The sequence below is a fragment of the Haliaeetus leucocephalus genome, unplaced genomic scaffold, assembly GCF_000737465.1.
Source record: "Haliaeetus leucocephalus isolate CR32 unplaced genomic scaffold, Haliaeetus_leucocephalus-4.0 Scaffold328, whole genome shotgun sequence".
NCBI classification, from domain to species: Eukaryota; Metazoa; Chordata; class Aves; order Accipitriformes; family Accipitridae; genus Haliaeetus; species Haliaeetus leucocephalus.
This window is the reverse complement of record NW_010972764.1, coordinates 2,062,887-2,081,852: the sequence shown is the minus strand read 5'-3', so window position 1 is coordinate 2,081,852 and position 18,966 is coordinate 2,062,887. Positions and strand designations below refer to the sequence as shown.

General features: G+C 39.7%; 1 protein-coding gene across 1 annotated transcript in view; it reads left to right on the top strand.

Annotated features, from left to right (window-relative positions):
- Positions 1-18,966, top strand: part of CTNND2 (catenin (cadherin-associated protein), delta 2) — a 538,576-nt gene that overhangs the window by 442,785 nt on the left and 76,825 nt on the right. The window contains exon 13 of the mRNA XM_010571474.1: positions 8,731-8,904. Coding sequence (XP_010569776.1) covers positions 8,731-8,904 — 174 coding nt within the window. The remainder of the gene's footprint in view (positions 1-8,730; positions 8,905-18,966) is intronic.

The window sequence follows — 18,966 nt, the reverse complement described above, 5'->3', positions numbered from 1 at the left end:
TTCAGATTGCTCAAAGAAAATATTCATTTGAGTAAGCAATTAGGTGCACAGGGTATTTGAACAAATTATGTAAACCAGTATCAAAAACATTCCTGAGTTCATAAAGGCAAATTGTGTTAATGTGGAAAAGTTATAGGATTGTTAACAAGCTAAGATTCAGGAACTGAAAACCACAGCACTCATGAATAGTAAGACTTTAATTTCACCTACTCTTCTAGTTAAACACTGCAGTCATCAGATAACTGGAATTTATTATGGCCTTTTGTTGTGATTCCTGTATTAGGCTACAGTGAGATAAAAAGTGCCAAAGCAAACAAATTTTACTCCATAAAACAGTCATCTTCCCTGTTCCTGAATTAACAGTTCCCACACACTACACTGGCAGTGCAGGAACAAAACGAGCGTGTCTGGATATGAACGGGTCATGCTGCGACTCGCCTTTCTCCTTTGATGCTCTGTTTACCAACGCGCGCGTGCACACACATGCTCTATAAAGTCTTTTTTAACTCTTCCTTTTATATTCCTTCTGTGATTTCTGGATCTAGGGTTCATACTTGTAACTCTGTACCCCTGTTTCAATGTTCCTGTCAGGCTTCTCTGTACTTTAAAGGTTCCCTATAAAAGATCTTTCTCCTCCTCCAGGCTAAAGAACTAATCTCTTTTGGCTCATTTCCTTTACAATATATGTGCTTCTGCCTGCTCTTAGGTATCTTTAGTCTGTTTCTATGAGTGTTCATTATCAGCATGCAGCATGGTAAAGGTCTCTTCAGATCTGCTTGTGTTTGTCTAATGGAAGGGTTTAATATAATTTTTAAAATCCAAAGAAAAGTGAAACTATGCACATATTTTCCAGTTTATGTTCACTAGGCTTTTCTGTGGCAAGGAAATAAATTAACTGTTCCCAGAACTAATTTTGTGGTGCCCAGGACCACTTTGCCTTACAAACACTAGAAATATTTTTCTAATTATTTTTCTCCTTTCGTCTCATTTCCTTTAAATCTGGACAGCCTACCCCATCTTGCTGTGTACCAGTTCTCACCTGTGGCTATTATTCAGTTCAGGAGTTTAAGGGAGCCTTGTGAGTGTTCTGCAGAGTGTGTTATTCTCACCCCATGATCCTTGGCTGTTGTTGACCATAACAAACATATTTTAAAATGTTACCAAGTTAACTAGAATGTTGCTAAAAACAAATGTGACTGAGGTCTATCGGCAATATCACTGTGCCGGAAACAGCTCTCCCAAGTTACCCTCATAAATGGAAAAGAAAAACAGAAGAATGTTTTCCATGTAACTGTGCCTTTATATTAATAGTGTAGAGCTTGACCTCCTACTCAAACTGGGGTAAGGGTAAAGGTAATTTTTTTGTCCATTTATTTTTTCAAAAATGAGTACACAAGTATATTAAGTTGGCTTTCTTTCTGGAAACCACCCACTCTGATTATGTAAAAAAAAAAAAAGTTCTTTCTGCTTCTTTGGCTCTGTCATTGTCTTGCAGTTTTTCAGGACCCCAGTAGATTCATGCCACTGAAAAGTAGGAGTAACTGGAAACCCAGATCATTTTCTTCTTCTGGACTGTGTCACAGTCAGGAATACTCTGGTTGCTGTTTCTGTGTGTGTCAAGAAAAACCAGTATTCTTGGGTGTACTATTGAGATTGTTTTTTTCCAGGCAAGAGTCTCTAACAACAGGATCATCTTGCAGTCTTCAGGTTAGTCAGAATTCACCCATCTGAACTTAAGTTCGTCAACGCTTTCTGCAGGAGAACATTTTCACGTGTGCTTTCACCATGTGTTGTCTCCCTGTGTGCTGACTGCTGCCCTGTGTATTGCATGTGTACGTACTCTTTTACAGTAATCTCATCTTTTTCTGCAAGACTTCTAAATTTTTCCAGGTAATGCCTTTCATAATCTCTTTTCAATGGCAGTGCTTAAGCTGCTACCTGCTGCTTGTTCTGTCCCTCAGAACAGATCTCGTGCTCTCCTCGGGATGCTATTTTTAGAGTGCTCATTCCTTTAAGTGCCTCACCAGGGAAGCTTTTATGCTCTGAAATATAATATAGTTCTGAAGATGATGCTAATGATAGACAGTGCTTTACATGTAAATAATGAAGGCATACCTATGGAATCTTCATAGGATGCAATGATCCACAACATCTGAAACACTGAAAGCGCTGTACACCACCATGGATTTGGAACCTGTGGAAGGAAACCTCAAAGAAATGGAAGATGATAAGTATATTAAAAGTAGACAGTTACCGGGTGCCCTGTGAAGAGATGGCATCGAGCTTCAGACTACTTTTAATACATCGTGCACGCTAGACAATACAAACCTAGTTACCTGCAGAAAAGTTCTTCACAAACATAAAACCAAATCTTTCTTTGGGCTTACTATTGTGGTCGCTGACAGATGCACAAAGTGGAGTTCAGCCCAGTATTAAAACTCCAGTCATTTACCTGTGTGAATCCTTTAATACTTGAGAGTTTTGCCTTTCCCGTCCAGCGAAGCACAGGGCACAGACACATCTCTAAGAGTTGTGACACCTCAGTACAGGGGAGTAGTTTCCAGTCCTGCAGCCTGCTACACTTTGTCCCCAGAAAATACATCTTGAGGGCATAGGTATCGTTCTTTTTTTGGCAGTGCATGGGGTTCTCGTATAATAAAATTGACTGTTTCAGTCTTCCTCAGAAGATAAGGTTTACAAAATAGCATGGGGAAAAATGTTCAGATTTTAGTGAATGCAATTTTGAAATTTTCCTTTTACAGTATACTTCTTCAGTTCTTCACTTAGCTCTCAAGTGTGTATTTTCTTGAACTCCTTCCGAAGTGACTGATATGGGTATTGATGGGGTGGTCAATTTTTAAATAAGTGTTCAACTTGACTAAAAGCTACTAGTAGCAAAACTACTGCAATTGGACAGTAAAACCAGATGTATCTATTTCAGACAGCAGCTGTGGATGCAGTTGAAGTTTTCTATACTTAAAAAAAAAAAAATCCCATACACAGCTAGGGAGTTTGTTTCTTAAACCATAAAACAGGAGAAACTTTCTGTAACATTGAAGTCACTTTCTCGTTGGTTTTCTCTGTAAAGAAAGTAGAAGTTAATTTCTTTGGTTTATGATTTATCCAATTTCAGTAAAAGAACCAGGGAGTTGCCACTAATCCTTACTTTATTTCTTATTATGCAGCCCATTATATACACATGCGGCACTATGTCATTTCTTTTCCTTTCTTCACTAAGAAGAAACAGGCTGACTTCTTAGCTTCATGCTCCTCTTGAGTTCCCCATCTGTGATCATGCTTGTCAACCCAGAATCTAGCCCGAAATCTGATTTTTGATTGGAAGTGACACTTCTGAAATGAACCTGACCTTCTCTTTCACCTTCTGTCAGGAGCCTTAAGGTATAACAGCAACATTTCAAGTTATATATCATTATGAATTGACTGGCACACCTCTTCAGCATGCTTGCTAAATGGGCTGTAAATTCTTCTATCCAGGTGAAACAGCAGGTTTAAGGCAATAATATTTCAAAAAGAATAAAAAATAAAGCTGTCAGATGTACCTTTTCATGTGGTGAGACCACTATTTTACCAAGCATATTTCAATCTGGGTTTAGCTAATCATCTAAGCTGAGATTAGGGATGAAAGGCTGTGTTGCCAGTATGTTCTGCTCAGGAAAGATGTTATTTCCCCTTGTTGCTTCCTTGTTTTGCACAAGGTGGCTATGCCAAGTGTTGATTAGCAAGAAATCAACTATCTCAAGCAGCTCCTTACAGAGCTTTTTAGTGACCATTTCTAAATTCTTGCTTGCCTACACAGAAACATCTCATAGACCCTGGGAATCTCTCAGTAGCACATATGACCAAGTTGTTTTCAAAGTCAAAACTACAAGGTTATTAAATATAATTTCTATTTGTCAATTTGTGGAATACAGCGCAAAGCCCATTAGCTTCAGCTTTGTATGGAGAGGAGAGGAGTGAGGAGAAGGAGATGTAGTGAGATGCCAAGGACTATTGTCCCTGGATTGAACTCCATCCTGGTTTATTTGGGAGGGGTCTGGTTTTAAGCGAAGACAAAATGCACAAATCGAATAAAATTATTTTTCTTCGCTAAGCATAATAATATAAAAAAAGGTTGAATAAAGGCATCAACAGTTATTTTAAGAATGTAATATATAATCTGAAGTATAATTTGGATTTATTCTTATCTCACATTAATAATAAAGTTTCAAAACATTGGAATGTTTTGAACGCATTCCAAACACCTTTCCCAAAATTGTAACCGTTACATCAGCTTGGGGAGGTTACTGTTATTTATGCAATAAACCGTATCCAAAAATTGCCCAGTTTTGTTGGGACTATGTGTTGCTGGACCACAGCAGCTCTGCCCTCTCCCACCCTACTCCTGTAGTCTCTCTGTCAGTCGACACCTTCATTTATATTCACCACCTCTCTTTAGGCCTGGATGTCTAAACTGAAATTTGACTTGCTTTAAGTAGTGGCATTTCTGCCTCCTTTTGTATCAGCTGCATAGATTCCCATCACTCCTGAAAGCACTCTGTGATTTTGATGAATTTTTGTTGCTTGACTTTAGATTTCTGCTCTTGACAGCATTGGCCAACGCATCTCTTGGACAAGCGTTTCCAAAAGAGGTTGTTGGACTGATATGCCTAAGGACAGCTGGCATACACTGCCACAGCCACTAAGATCTGCAGGGTGAGAAATCATTGTCCTCTCAGGGGGCCTGGTAGTTTAAAAGTCTTTGGCATTTCAAAAATGCTTTTGATGAGCACTGTTTCATTGCTGATATAAATTTTGTCACTGCTGCTACAAAGAGCATAGCCACAGCTTATCAGACTATCTCAAATGTCTAGATCATTGAAGAGAGACAAAGATGGTTTTAGGCATTGCTGGGATTTTTTTGAGGATTTTCCTAGACTTTCTTTTTTAAGTAGTGGTATTTTGCACAGGCTGGGGAAAAGTACTCATATTTTAAAAATGAAAATAAAACACTTGTTTTGTTATCAGAGGAAAGTGTCTTGTCGTGTAATACTCCTTAAAGACAAACCCCACCAACCTGAGGTTGTTAGTACAAAAACCAAAATACAGAGAGTGCACTTCTCTTACTGAGTTGAAGCCTTCCCTGGTATTCAGTACAATTACACTATAAACATGGATTTGCTTTTAAGAAAATGAGAAAGAAGGTGGTAGATAATCTGTTGTGGGCATGGAGGAGCATTTTGATGAGTGATGTTTTTCTCCTCTCGAAGTTCCATAGTAATGTGAAAACTTTGGAATCTTTATTAGAGTACTCTTACTCTCAGAAGTCTGTTGTTCTTGAAGATCTTTATATTTGGCTTTTTATTCTTCTTGACTTTCATCTTTTCTTTGCACCAGTTTCAGGAAATGAGAGATTTGTATCTCACCCACATAACAAACAGTTTGTCAGCTTCTACCACAATATATGTGGGTAATTTTGGCTGAAGGAGGGAAGCCTAGAAGGAATATTTGTTTATGACTTTTTTTCTTCCTTAGCATAAGCTAGGAAGAGTAATTACATCCACAGCCTACCTCAGATAGACCTTACTGATCATTCCTGATGGTCTGCAACAATACAGTGACTGTTCCAGTAATTCACTGGGTAGAGTTGTTCAGCACGCTGCCTCGGCTCATTAATATTGAGCAATGTGAACTACAAAGCAACTTCTGCCATGCCTTAGCCACCGTTTCAGAAAACGGACTGTAATACCGTTTCGTGATATTTTTTTCACTGAGTCAATTGATGCTTCTATTTATGAAATACAAAATAAATGGGTGAAGATCAGGTAAACCTCCTTTGCAATAGCTTGTTTTCTGACCCGTGTCAGTCCTGCACACCCTGCAACAGTTGGGCTGTTCGGCTGCAGGCGCTGGTCTCGGCTACACGGAAGATGCCAGAAGCCATTAACCCCTTCAGTGATGAGTTAGCCAAGTCCGCACATGCAGGAGCAGAGAGGAGCTGACACACGCAGACAGGGGGTATGTGACGGGTCGCAGTTGGTTGTGCCCTCTACCTCCAAGAAGGCGGCTGCGGTGCTGCCACCCATTATCGCAAGACCGCAAAGAGGCTGCCTGTCGTGGTTTAACACGTATATTCCGCATGGTGGGCAGCGACGCCGTCCCTGCGCGGGCTGCTCAGGGCACGCACGCCGCGCCTGAAGAACGGCGCGGGGCATTACCCGGTGTCGCTGGATTTACTCCATCATCACTGCACGTGCACGTGCGGTACCAAAGACTTCCATCACCCTCACAGGGACTGTGAGGCATCACGGTGTCTTGAGAAAAAGGTACTCCTCCGCAGTTGGTGATAAATTAATGCAGTTGTGCTAAAAGTGAGTCACAAGAAGGGCAGGGAAATAGAGTAATCTGTCTCACTTTTTTTTTTTTTTTTGGTAAATGTTTTCTCATTACTGGGCAGAATGGCAAAACCACATTAAATATTAATTTATCTGCAAGTATAATTTCCAGTGTTTTATATGTACCAGCACAGCATGAACATATTTACAGCTCTATTTGTATCAGCTGATTTTCAGCAGTCCTTGGGATTATAAGAGTGTAAATACCCAAGTTTAAAAAAAAGTTACGTCCCCACATATGCACAAAAGATCTGATACATTTGGTACATTATATGTACTTTTTTCCCTGAAATAATATAGTAAATACCCTGTGCAAACACTGCTCAGTTGCATAACGCGTCCATAATTCGTGCAATGGATTGGAATGAGATGGATGAAGACCTGAATGTGTGCCCTTGGATATCCCAAGTCATTCATTAGTGGACTTACTAAGGAACAAAGTCTAAATCTGGTGTGAGGTCAGGTTTGACCTGTAAGATATGTTTCTCATTTGTTTTCCAAGAAATTCTGACAGTGCAAATGATTGAATTCCGAGAGTTAAAATAAGAAGCAGGTTTTAATGTATTTTTTATGAGCTGACGAGAAGTCATTTCTGGCAAGGATGGTGATTTATATGGAGAAAAGAGGAGAACAGTCACATGCGGTGAAATCAACCTATTGGTTTAAAGGCAGAAATGTATTAAAAAATTCAAAGGCACAGCCCTATAATAGTGTCATTTAAAGGGATTGTTTCTCCAGAAGGCAATTTTCCTGTAGTTTCTCAACCACCACTGAGTATTGCTGTGCCAGTTCTTTTAAACTATGGTAACTTTTGTCCAGTGCAGTGAGTTTCATAACTGAGCAGCTTTCTGGTTTTCTGCTCCTGTGTATTAAATGGACCCACTAGCTTTCTGCTTTGGTGTTTGTTCTGCTTTAATTTAGAAAAAAATAGTGGTTTTCATTCTCAATGACAGTAATCTAGTAAGACCTTGTTAAAATTAAGTTATGTTAGTTGTTATTAGATAAGACTTGATTGATTGTCCCTTAAACTATATGTAGATTTTTAAAATTAGCTTTAACAAAATTATGATTGATACTTCCTGAAAATGAAAGATTCTAGGTCTTTCCCAGTACAAGTATTGTTGTGTTATTTGACTTATAACTAATTAAATTAACTGTTGCAGATCTAAACAAGGAATTAATTTGGCTTGTGCTGTCTTTGCGTGTCTGGTAGATGTTTAATGTTATGATACACATTTTTTATCTACATAATAACAGTAAGCTCTAACCCAAGGCATTAAAAGGTTTATTTTGTATTGTATCATACAATCTGGACATGTCAGAGGTGTTAGAAAATAAATTATTAAAAAGTCAAGGCTTGTTCCTAACAGTGGTATTAAGGCTATGAATTTTCGAAATCCCTTTACCTGTACAAAGCAAAGCAAAATATACTTTACATATATAGATAGAAATCACATTTAAAATTTCATTTAAAGTCCATTCCACACCTTACTTTTGTTTAAAAAAGAAAGAAAAGTCCTTGAATTTCCTTCTTTTAAGATGTTTCATGCTTAGGTGCAACTATTGTGCATTCCACTGGAGAAGTGAGTCACTGTTCTCCTGAAATAAAGTTTCTCTTTCTGGTAAGAGTGGGGTTCGTGCAATAACCTGTTTGGTGTCCAGGTTTTAATATTGCCCATTTTGGATATCAGACTATTTTCATGGCAAAAGTATGTGATGAGATGGAAAGTCTGTTTTGTGAGAGGTTCTGCTGACTACATCGGAACCTCAGACCATGCGGCTGGCTGGCTGTATGGTCGAATGCCTCTGGCACTCGCGCGGTGAGAAGCCAGAAGTTACGCAGTTGAGGAAGACTTGTCTCACTTGGATCTGTCAGGGGATGGAGGACTCATGGCCTTGAATGATTTAGTTTTCCACAGTAGTGGTTTGTGTTGTTTTTTCCCTCAGGAGAAAAGAGAGGATGCGGAGAACTGAGCAGGACGTGGAAAAGGAAAATCTCTTCTTCCCATGCAAGTTCTAGATTTGCCTCTTAAGATACGTTCACGTTCATTGGGCTTGTGTTCCCACCCAAAAAAATACATGCAGGGAAAAGTGGTTTTGTTATGTCAGCTAGCTAAAACACTGTGATTTCTGCCAATGCTATAGCTCTTCTGTAAGGAGTGTTGAGTAGGAAATTTGGTTTCTCTGCGAAGAACCACATGATATGCTGAAGTTGAGAACGGCTGCTTGCAGGCAGATGCCTTCATGCACGCACACGTAGAGGTTACAGCCTCAACTGAGGCAATTCTCGAGTATTTCGCCGTTCCTTGCTGACAATCTGATTTCTACTTTCCAACAGTGGGATGGCGTAGGACCTCTCCCAGACTGTGCAGAACCACCCAAAGGAATCCAGATGCTGTGGCACCCTTCAATAGTCAAACCCTACCTCACACTTCTTTCTGAGTGCTCAAATCCAGACACGCTGGAGGGGGCAGCAGGGGCACTGCAGAACTTGGCTGCTGGGAGTTGGAAGGTAGGATTGTTAACCTGATACGTATTTCTTTTTCAATTCGGAAAAACCCCTACAGATAACAGCAAATTGGTGATAAATATGTATCTGAATGCTCCTGGTAGTGGAGTAACCTTCTGTTTTCACAGAACTATCTGCAGTCAAATTTGAGATAGTATTTTAAGTCCTCTGAATTGATACAGATAGTCGTGTCATAACAGAAGTCAGCAGACAGCAGTGAAAATCATATTGGTCGAGTCAAGTATGAAAAATTGCCGCTGAAAACCAATATCCAAATGAGGAGCAGCAACTTCTTTATGAATCTGGGTGACAGAGCCATGAAAAATGAGCCAAAAATATCACCAGTGACAATCAAATGAAACGGTATTGTTTTGTCACTGCAGAAACTGGTTGACATTCTCTCTCTTAAGAGAAACCAGGCGAGAGGAGGGCAAAATATAAATGATGTGACACCACCACAAGTAATCTTACCATCTACTTTTTTTAAAATATGAGACGTTACTAAAATACATGGACAATATGATTAAATATGTACAATGAGCAAGGAAATGCTCAATCAAGGCACTTTATTCCAGCTAATCCCACTTTTCAATTATATTCAAAAGATCCATTTTTCTCTCATGTATTATTTGCAGTGAATTGAGAAAAAAATTTAAGAACTCATTTATTAGGTTTTGAAAATACTCTAAATTTGGAACAAATCAGTAAAATTCAAGGTAACAGTTGAGCCTTCTTTTTAGGGCAATTCTTTCATTGCTTTCCTAATGGTAAACTGGTTTGGGTGAATTGTATAAATATAATGCATTGATTTTAAGTTAACTCTCAGTGGGAATTTTTCTCATTTACTATGAAAACACAGATGTATGGGGAAATGCAGTTATCAAGGTTATGTCTCAGAAGGTATCCTGTTTGATTTTAAGCAGTTGGGCATTAGTATGCGATATGTAAATACCATTTTAATTAGGCATTCATTTTGAAGTGTTAGTCCTGACGCTAATAAATTGCTTTTTTTTCCCATAAAGTTTTATTGGAAGTTGATTTGGCACATTCAGTAGATCTTCAGCGGCGTGTGATTTTATTTTTTTTTTGAGCACTGTGTTCCACCAAACTTATAAAATGCCTTTAACTATTGCTTTCAGTGACATGAAATGAGTAACAAATTATCTGTCCAGTGATTTTTGTCCTACGAAATGCTATGTATACACTGCGCCTGAAAATCATTACACTTTTATTATTCTCGTATTGTAGACCACATCAGATTGTGTAATCCTGGCACAGAAACAGGATAAATGTGTTTTATCCATCTGGGAATGGGTGTAGTCCTGGTCCAAATGAGAAAACAATGCATACATATTTGCCGGGACTAATAGGAGTGCTAAAATCCAAGTGGTGCCCCTTCTCCCATTTCTAATAAATTGTATATCTGTCATCCTTTAGTTGGCAGAAGTGTACAGGGAGAGGAAGGAAAGCTCCACAGAGCTCTTTGGCAGGTGCCGGGTTAGAAAAACTGATTTGAACTTTAATACTATCTGCACTGATACCATGGGAAAAGCTCAGTTGTTCTCATGTTGCTCTATTTTTCTAAAGATTCACCAATTCCATTACAAGTGATGTGCAGACACAGAATGAATATCCTTAATTTCACATGTCATACTAGCCATTTTTGTGAGGGGAATAATCCTCTTTGGGGATTACATAAGCATTGATGTTTCCACCTTTTGACCTCTCTTTTCCACTGCTGCAGTCTTCTGGATAGAAAATGACTGAAATAAAAGACAGAAAACTCTTAAAGGAAGAGGTTATTCCAAAGGGAGATTTTCATTTTTTTAGTTCCTCCAAGAAATTGTAATTGTATAAAGAATGGGAAAAGATTTTTTTTTTTTTAACTTGAAATCTTTCAAGAAGAACTTTGTGATGGGCTGAAAGAGAGAAAAAGAGCAAACTGCATGAAAATAAATAACGTTGCTATTAATATTAATAGCAATGGCAATTGTGGGGGTTTTCCAATTAGCATTATTTTAATGCCAGAAGAATCCCAGAATATATGAGGCAGCCAGTGCACCAGGCATGCCCCCACACTTCCGAAGATACAGTCTCTTCTGGAAAAAAATACAGTGCAGTTGATACACTTGCATAATTCTTTCCTAGCTGTTTCACCCTTTTGGTTCCTCTGGTATAAAGCTGTCTAATCATCTTCAGTGACCCAGAGGTAAAGCTTTTACCACAGGCAGAGCTTAGCCAATGCCATTGTGAAGGGAAAGTGAGCAGATAAAAGGAAGCTTGAATAATTTTTAAAAAATAAAAAATTGTGTAGGGGATTTAGATAAATGTCTGCCACTAGAATTAACAGATGATATGTCTCTAAATCCCCTAGACTGCTTTCGAAAATTTCAAACACAAAAAGAAAGCAGCAGTACGTAGCTTTAAGGATTAATAGCTGAGAGAGGCTGAAAGTTTTCATTATTTCAAGGAAAATAGTTTCTCATTGATACACACACATAAAATCAACACATGCACATAATAAATCTTAATCTGTAGGACATTTTTAGCACTGTTTCAGTTGCAGGAATTCCTTCTAAAGCCAAAAACTAACAAAAAAGGAAAAAGTGTGACATACATATATTTGCATATAATTTTTCTATGTCAAGCTTTGGACCAAAGTCTTGCCATATATTACCCATCTGCAAAGTAAGCTTGTTTTTTTTACAATGGCTAGGACGATATTTTGTCTGTGCAATTATTGTTAGAAGCAAGACAATTTATAATGAATCAAAAAAGGAGCATATTGGTGACAAATACATTAACAGGTCCAAATGAAAGTTTACCATTAAAACAGGGTACTGACCTGAGGTGTGAGGAAGGATATTTTCAATGTGAGAATTTAACCTGGGATAGATCACCTCTGTGTATCTTGACTTTGATGTATATTCTGAAGAAGAGATTGACAGCTTATACACAAAGCAGAACTCATTTTGGAAGAGGCTGTTTCAAGTGAATGTGGAAATTCGTTCATCTCGCTCTTCTGCACCAAGATGTCATATAGGGAGGACACCGGTATTGGAATCTGAAGGAACCAAACCCATTTCTTTCATGAAAAAGTGCACGCGTATCCTCACAGATCTCTCTTTTTTTATTCATGTGCTTACTTGATGCATCTATGCAAAATACGAATGGCCCTTCTGGAATAATATATATGGAGACAGCCAAATAATGTGAGCCTTTGGGGGAGATTTGACAAATTAGTTTTCCACATCGCTGCCAGGATACCACTTTTTAGGTCTGACTACTGCTTTGCGCAGCGGTGTGCAATACTAGCAGTTGGTCACTGCGCATCCCCCTCCGGATGGGCGCGATGGCCACGAGCAGTAGGCACTCCAGGGAGGACGCATCCAAACTACGGTCAGGTTCTCAGCGCTGTGTGTGCGGACACCTACCCGCTTCTGCAGAAGTCAGCTGCTCCTTGGGGCTGGGTGGGTTTCTGTTTGAGGGGAGTCATTGCTTCCCAAGATATTTTCTCCCATCGAATCATAACCGGGGTAATTTCACTGTATCCTAAACTTCCTACAGGTAGAAGGAGCAACACATAAAAAGGCCGGCCATTGCTTTTGGGTTTGCTTTCTGTCATCGCCACTCCGAGATATTTTTTTTTTCCAAAAGTAGACTTTTTCGAATTATACTTAATATGAGCTTGCATTTTAAAGCTGCTTAGTAATATGAATTAAAAATCTAGGCAAATACATTCCTCATCAAGCTTATCTGGAGTTTTCCCTGAGCGAGTAAGGCTTGAGACACGCCTTTGGAAGCAGTGGAGACTCTTTACTTCCCATTAGGTATCGACTTTCATTGGGAGCTCTGTTAGTTTTCTTTGCCACTTAATTTGGGTTTAACCAAGTTTGTGCAAAACCACACAAATAAAAATAGGAGGTTTGCTGACTCACTCAGCTGTATTCTGAAAATACTTGCCTGCTTATTAAGAAATTTCTCTCACTGTAGCACTTCAAACCTGAAGTCCTTTCTGCAACCTCATATCATTATTTATTTTAATATCTTGGATTAAAAAAATTACAAGGTATAAAATTACAAGACTCATCCTGTAAAAGGAAATCTCCATAGATCTTTTTATATGTAGTCTGGCATCAGTATTTTTCCTTAGATGGTGGGAATAAAAATGGAAAGTTCTTTTTACTTTTCACCTTGGTCAATAGGCTATTAATACATTAAATCTACTGAGCATGTAAGAAGTTATATGCAAAATGTCCTAGAGTTAACGATGTCAAGAATCCAAGGTTATGTCCCTTCTGAACAAAATCTCCCTCTCAGGAAGAGACACTAGGATATCTGTATATTACTACGTCTGTCTATATGTATCTGACAGCTAAATTTAGGCTGATGTCAGTTTATCTGCGAGAGACATTTCTGCAATACCTGCTGCTGTGAACTCATAGAATCACAGAACGGGTGAGGCTGGCAGGGACCTCAGGAGGTCGTCTGGTCCAACCCTGTGCTCGAGAAGGGTCACCTAGAGCTGGTTGCCTTGGACCTTGTCTAGACAGTTTTTTGACTGTCTCCAAGGCTGGAGACTTCACAACCTCCCTGGGCAACCTGTGCCAGTGCTTGGTCACCCTCACAGTGAAAAAGCATTTCCTGGTGCAAACCTCCTGTGTTTCGGTTTGTTCCCATTGCCTCTGGTCCTACAATATTATCTTTTCTATTACATGCAGTTAAAAACACAGAGATGTCACCACAAGTAGGATTTCCTTAGTTTTGTCAAACCCTTAAAAATAATTTCTTCAGTCATGTGATCCTGTTTTGTTTCTAAAATATTATCATAACTTATATGGGTAATGCATACCTTTAGAAAACAGAAAACAAGATCTGCTATGTTTCTGTTGCAATGTAATGGCTTACATCAGAACAGGTAGCACACCTCCTCTGGGCCTTGGTTAGTCCCTTCTGTGTGCCCAGGCTTCTGTCCCAGTTACTTTGCAGGCTTTACAAATTATCCTCATCTGCTTTAATGACAGTATGACCAGCTTCGTTTTCCTGAGTGTCTGTTCATAGAATAATAGAATTGTTTAGGTTGGAAGAGACCTTTAAGATCATCGAGTCCAGACATTAACCCAGCACTGCCAAATCCACCACTAAACCATGTCCCTAAGCATCACGTCCGAATGTCTTTGAAATCCCTCCAGGGATGGTGACTCGACCACTTCCATGGGCAGCCTGTTCCAATGCTTGACAACCCTTTCACTGAAGAAATTTTTTCCTAATATCCAACCTAAACCTACCCTGGTGCAACTTGAGGCCATTTCCTCTTGTCCTATCGCTTGTTACTCGATAGAAGAGACTGACCCCCACCCCGCTCCAACCCCCTTTCAGGCAGCTGTAGAGAGCGATCAGGTCTCCCCTCAGCCTCCTCTTCTCCAGACTAAACAGCCCCAGTTCCCTCAGCCGCTCCTCATAAGACTTGTGCTCCAGACCCCTCACCAGCTTCGTTGCCCTTCTCCGGACACACTCCAGCCCCTCCATGTCTTTCCTGCAGTGAGGGGCCCAAAACCGAACACGGTACTCGAGGTGTCACCTCACCAGTGCCGAGTACTGGGGGATGATCCCTGTCCTGCTCCTGCTGGCCACACTATTTCTTCTACAAGCCAGGATGCTGTTGGCCTTCTTGGCCACCTGGGCACACTGCTGGCTCATATTCAGCTGGCACCCCCAGGTCCTTTTCCACCGGGCAGCTTTCCAGCCGCTCTTCCCCAAGCCTGTAGCGCTGCATGGGGTTGTTGTGACCCAAGTGCAGGACCCGGCACTGAGCCTTGTTGACCCTCATACAACTGGCCTCGGCCCATCTTTCCAGACCCTTCTGTAGAACCTTCCTACTCTCAAGCGGATCAACACTCCCACCCAACTTGGTGTCGTCTTCCTCTGAGTTGCCTGCCCTTTCTTCCAAAGGTCATAAACTCTCTGTTTTTTTCCCTGAGTTCCAGCCAAAGCTCTCTGCTCAGTGAGGCCAGTCATCTTTCCCACCCGCTCGTCTTTCGGCACATGGGGACAGCCTGTTCCTGCGCCTTTAAGATTTCCTTTTTGAAGAATGTCCAGCCTTCCTGGACTCCTTCGCCCTTCAGGACTGCCTCCCAAGGGACTCTGTCAATGGGTCTCCCAAACTGGCCAGCCTGCCCTCCAGAAGTCCAAGGTGGCAGTTCTGCTGAACCCCCTTCTTACTTCTCCTTGGGCTCCTTAACATCAGAAACAAGTGCTGCTCTATTTCAGTCTTGCAGTCGTCTGAGGCCATAGGATTCCTTAGCTAGTTCTTTGCACCTCCTTTCCTTTCACTTCCATGTTTGATCATACTCAGCAGGGAATGATAAAGCTCTTTGGTTAGACAACTGAATGTCCCTGCCTTTGATCCCCAACAGGTACAATACCCATGTGAATGGGGTTTATGGGTCATTGGCCTGATCTCTTGAGATAGCTAGATGCAGTCTCGGTCTTTGTTCCTTAGGCAAGCAACTACATATATTTTCTTAATTCCATCCTAGAGAAATCTGACTCTCATGGGAGCAAGAGCTCCATTAAGTAAATTATTAGATAAGGAAACTGAAAACATAAAAGGGACTGATTCAGTCACAAGGTCAGCGCAGCTACTTCAAAGAGTAGTATGAAAAGAGTTTCAAGCTCCTTACCATCCAGACTCTTGCAGATAATGAGTAATTATTGTCTAAAATAGCAGACATCTGGGTTATCAATCTTCCTCTTATCAGGCAAGGACATATTGTGGGTTCCTTGCCAGACTTTTCCGATGACTCCAGTTATTTGCATATTAACCCTTTGGAGTTTCATCAGGCTATTCCAGAAGAAAGTTTTTTGGATTACAGTGAAAAGGCTCACATTCATTTTCTCCAGAATACTAGTATTATGAATCCTTATGTGATAGGAGGGAGAAGATGGCTTATAACACATCATATAGTCAACAAAGGCAAACTTTTTAAATAACCAATGCTTTATTCTGTCAGGAATTTTACCTGGGTGGAATCCTCCCCTGTAGATGAGGCAGTATCAATTAATACAGGGAAATGTATTGGCTCTATAGGAAGGAAGACAAGATTCAAGGGACAGGACAATATTCATGAAGCAAGACCTGCTGCTGCAAACACCCCTATCACAGACTTCACGAGGAGATCAGCATGGACGTCAGTTTGTGGAGCAGGAGCACAGTAGCCCATGGCCAATTCATGCTCAAAGTAACTGCTTACTACATTCAGTCAGTTTGTGTCCCATAAGATGTGTCACTTTTGTCTCAAAGCCTTTCTTTTTTAATGATATTAGGTACAGTGTTTGGAAAAGTCATTGTAATGGTTCTCAGATCATTTTGAATACACAGTACATACTTGTACTGCAGAACCAAGAATGATGACGTGCAATGGCAGTTCCTTCCGAACTTTACCTTTCTCAAACATTTAAGATATCTTCTGTTAACACCATTTTCATTTTCTCTAATTTATTTATTTAACTGTATACCTTTACCTACCAGATTTTTTCCTTTCTCTTTAAACTTGACTAAGGTCATGGAGCAAGAGGACAGTAACTAGTTAATACTTTTCTCTTGTCCCAGTGCAAAGATGTAGAGAACTTACTGGTGGCCTACCAGATGGGATCATGTCTGAGAACAGAACACTGCAGTCAGGGAGCAGAAAGTCCCTGGGAAGTGCTTGCTCTCTTCAGAAATTGCAAAAAGATAACCAAGATTTCAGAGCCTTGCTCTCTGTCAGGTGGCATGACTTCTCAGGGATCCCAGTAGAGTTATTTGAGTAAAGTAGATCTGTAATTTTCTAAGTGGAATGTAAAAATGTAAAAATATTATCTTTTTTTTTTTCCTGATGCATGTATTACATTAAGTATGATCAGACAAAGAGGAATACTGATCTTTGATTACTCATTGATCTTTGATTATTCAACATGCAGTTCTCTTCCATGGTCTATTGTTCCACTGTTAGCAGACAGCCCCTTTCTAAGCCTCTCCTAGCAAATTCTGAGTCTCTCTAATCTTCCTGGTTCTGTTGGTAATTTAGTTTACTTTGTCATGCTTGCTGCCCTGATTTGGCTTTCATTTTGCAGTTTATGCCTCAGCAATTCCCTTTAATGTTTGGTATCTCAATAGTCTTTGAGTCACATTGTTGAACTGTACCAAAGCAATGCAAATTCTGGTCAAAACTGAAGTATGTGACGGTGAAATATTCTCAAGGTACTCTGGTAACATTGATGTCAGTGGCAGGAAAGTGAATGCATTCAAAATATCAAGCATGTACAATTGTTGGTATTCCTTGGAGGGGGGGTTGTGGGTTTATTTTGGTGGGTTTTTTTCATTTTCATTTTGTGCTGGAAATGTCTTCATTTTTTGATTTGTTCTGCTGTGGTGGTGATTCGTAGGAGAATAAAGAAAACCATATGAAACACTAAAAGGAGTTAACTGCCTATAAGCTTTTTAATTTTTCTGAAAAAAATAAGTAAGTCTTATCTAGATTAATTACTGCTCTGTTGAGTTTCAGCCTAATGTAATCTTAATCCCTAGAGGCGTTCAGCTCTGGAAAGGGTCCTTTATAATAACTGTGACAAACTAAAAAGTAATTTTCCGGTTTACTGTCTTTTTCTACTTGATTACTATGACAAAAATAAAAAGGGAACTACTAATGAGAGTGGACATAGAGATGCACGAGGTACCTTCAAAGTGATGTATAGTAGTTATGCCCCCCGAATTCAGTTACCTGTTAAGAGTATTCATGCACAGATTGTGGCTCCTGTGCTTGTCTCTGATAATTTAGCCACAATCTGATGCAACAATAATGATTTTATTTTATTTTTTGGCTCCTTGTTCCCTCTAAAGTGTTTGCTGTTCCCATAGGAGCCCTTTCTCTTTACAAACTGAACAGCTATTTGATCGTTGACACTGCCACTGATTTGTGAAATAACAGGATGATTAAGTATATTGGCAGAATGCCTCATTTACCTACTGAAAGGCAACAAACCCTTTGTCTCTTCTTTTTTATGATTTTTCATCTCTTCTCTTTTGTACTTCACTGAGCTCATATTAGCAATTGACCTGCAATGTGGAAACGCGGGTGCATTTCACGACAGCTTTAGGCAAACAAAAGGATCATCAGTATACGCAAGAGCAAATCAATTTTTCCATTCTCTGCGAGAATAAAATAGCTGTTTTGAGGCATCTCAATTTGAGCGTTCCTGAAATCCTCACAGCGCAACGTGATTGCTTGCAGAGACTTGTCCTAATTGGCAGCTTAAGGAAAGAGATAACAGACAGTTCTTACCACTTTCCACATGGGAAGTTCTCCAGAGATTGTTGAAACAATTAATAGACATTTCTGTCTTTCTGCCTAAGGTGCATGACTTGAAAACGCAGATGAAATGATAGCAAATCACACATTGAGGAGTCTGTGAACTTCTCCCCAAGCGGATGATATCCTCTGGAAAAAGAGAGCTGGGGGAGAGGAATGCGCAGGGGAGAGGAGAGGTTTCGTACATACTTTCCTCTCTTTCTCCCTTTGGTTTATGTATGTGTGTGCATATGTGCATCTGTGAGACATTATATCTGGATTTTTCCCCTATGAAAACTTTGGAGCTGTATTTTTTACTATTGTGATCAAATTAATTGGTTCATTACAGATGCTGAAGGCTTGCATGTCATTTTTTCAGTAAGGAGGTTTATATTTTCTCTTTTTTTCATACTAAGTTATTTCAATGTTTCTCCTACAATGTCTTCTACTCTCCCTAGAGTTAAAAAAACTTTCTTAATTTGTTTCTTTTAAACTTTTGTTTTGGAATGGATGATGAAAAGACTACAACCCAAGAAGTCCATTGTAAACCTGGGTTTCATAAAACAAGTGCTTGTGCTTTCCCTTGCTAACTGACTAAAAAAAAACCAAAGGAAAACTGTTTACTGAGGGGGTTTATATGGAGGTTGTTATAATATAGTGAATAATCTGTAAGATCATTTTAGATTCTCTCTGGTATTGAATAGACTCAAATAAGTTTTTTTAAAGCAACAAACAC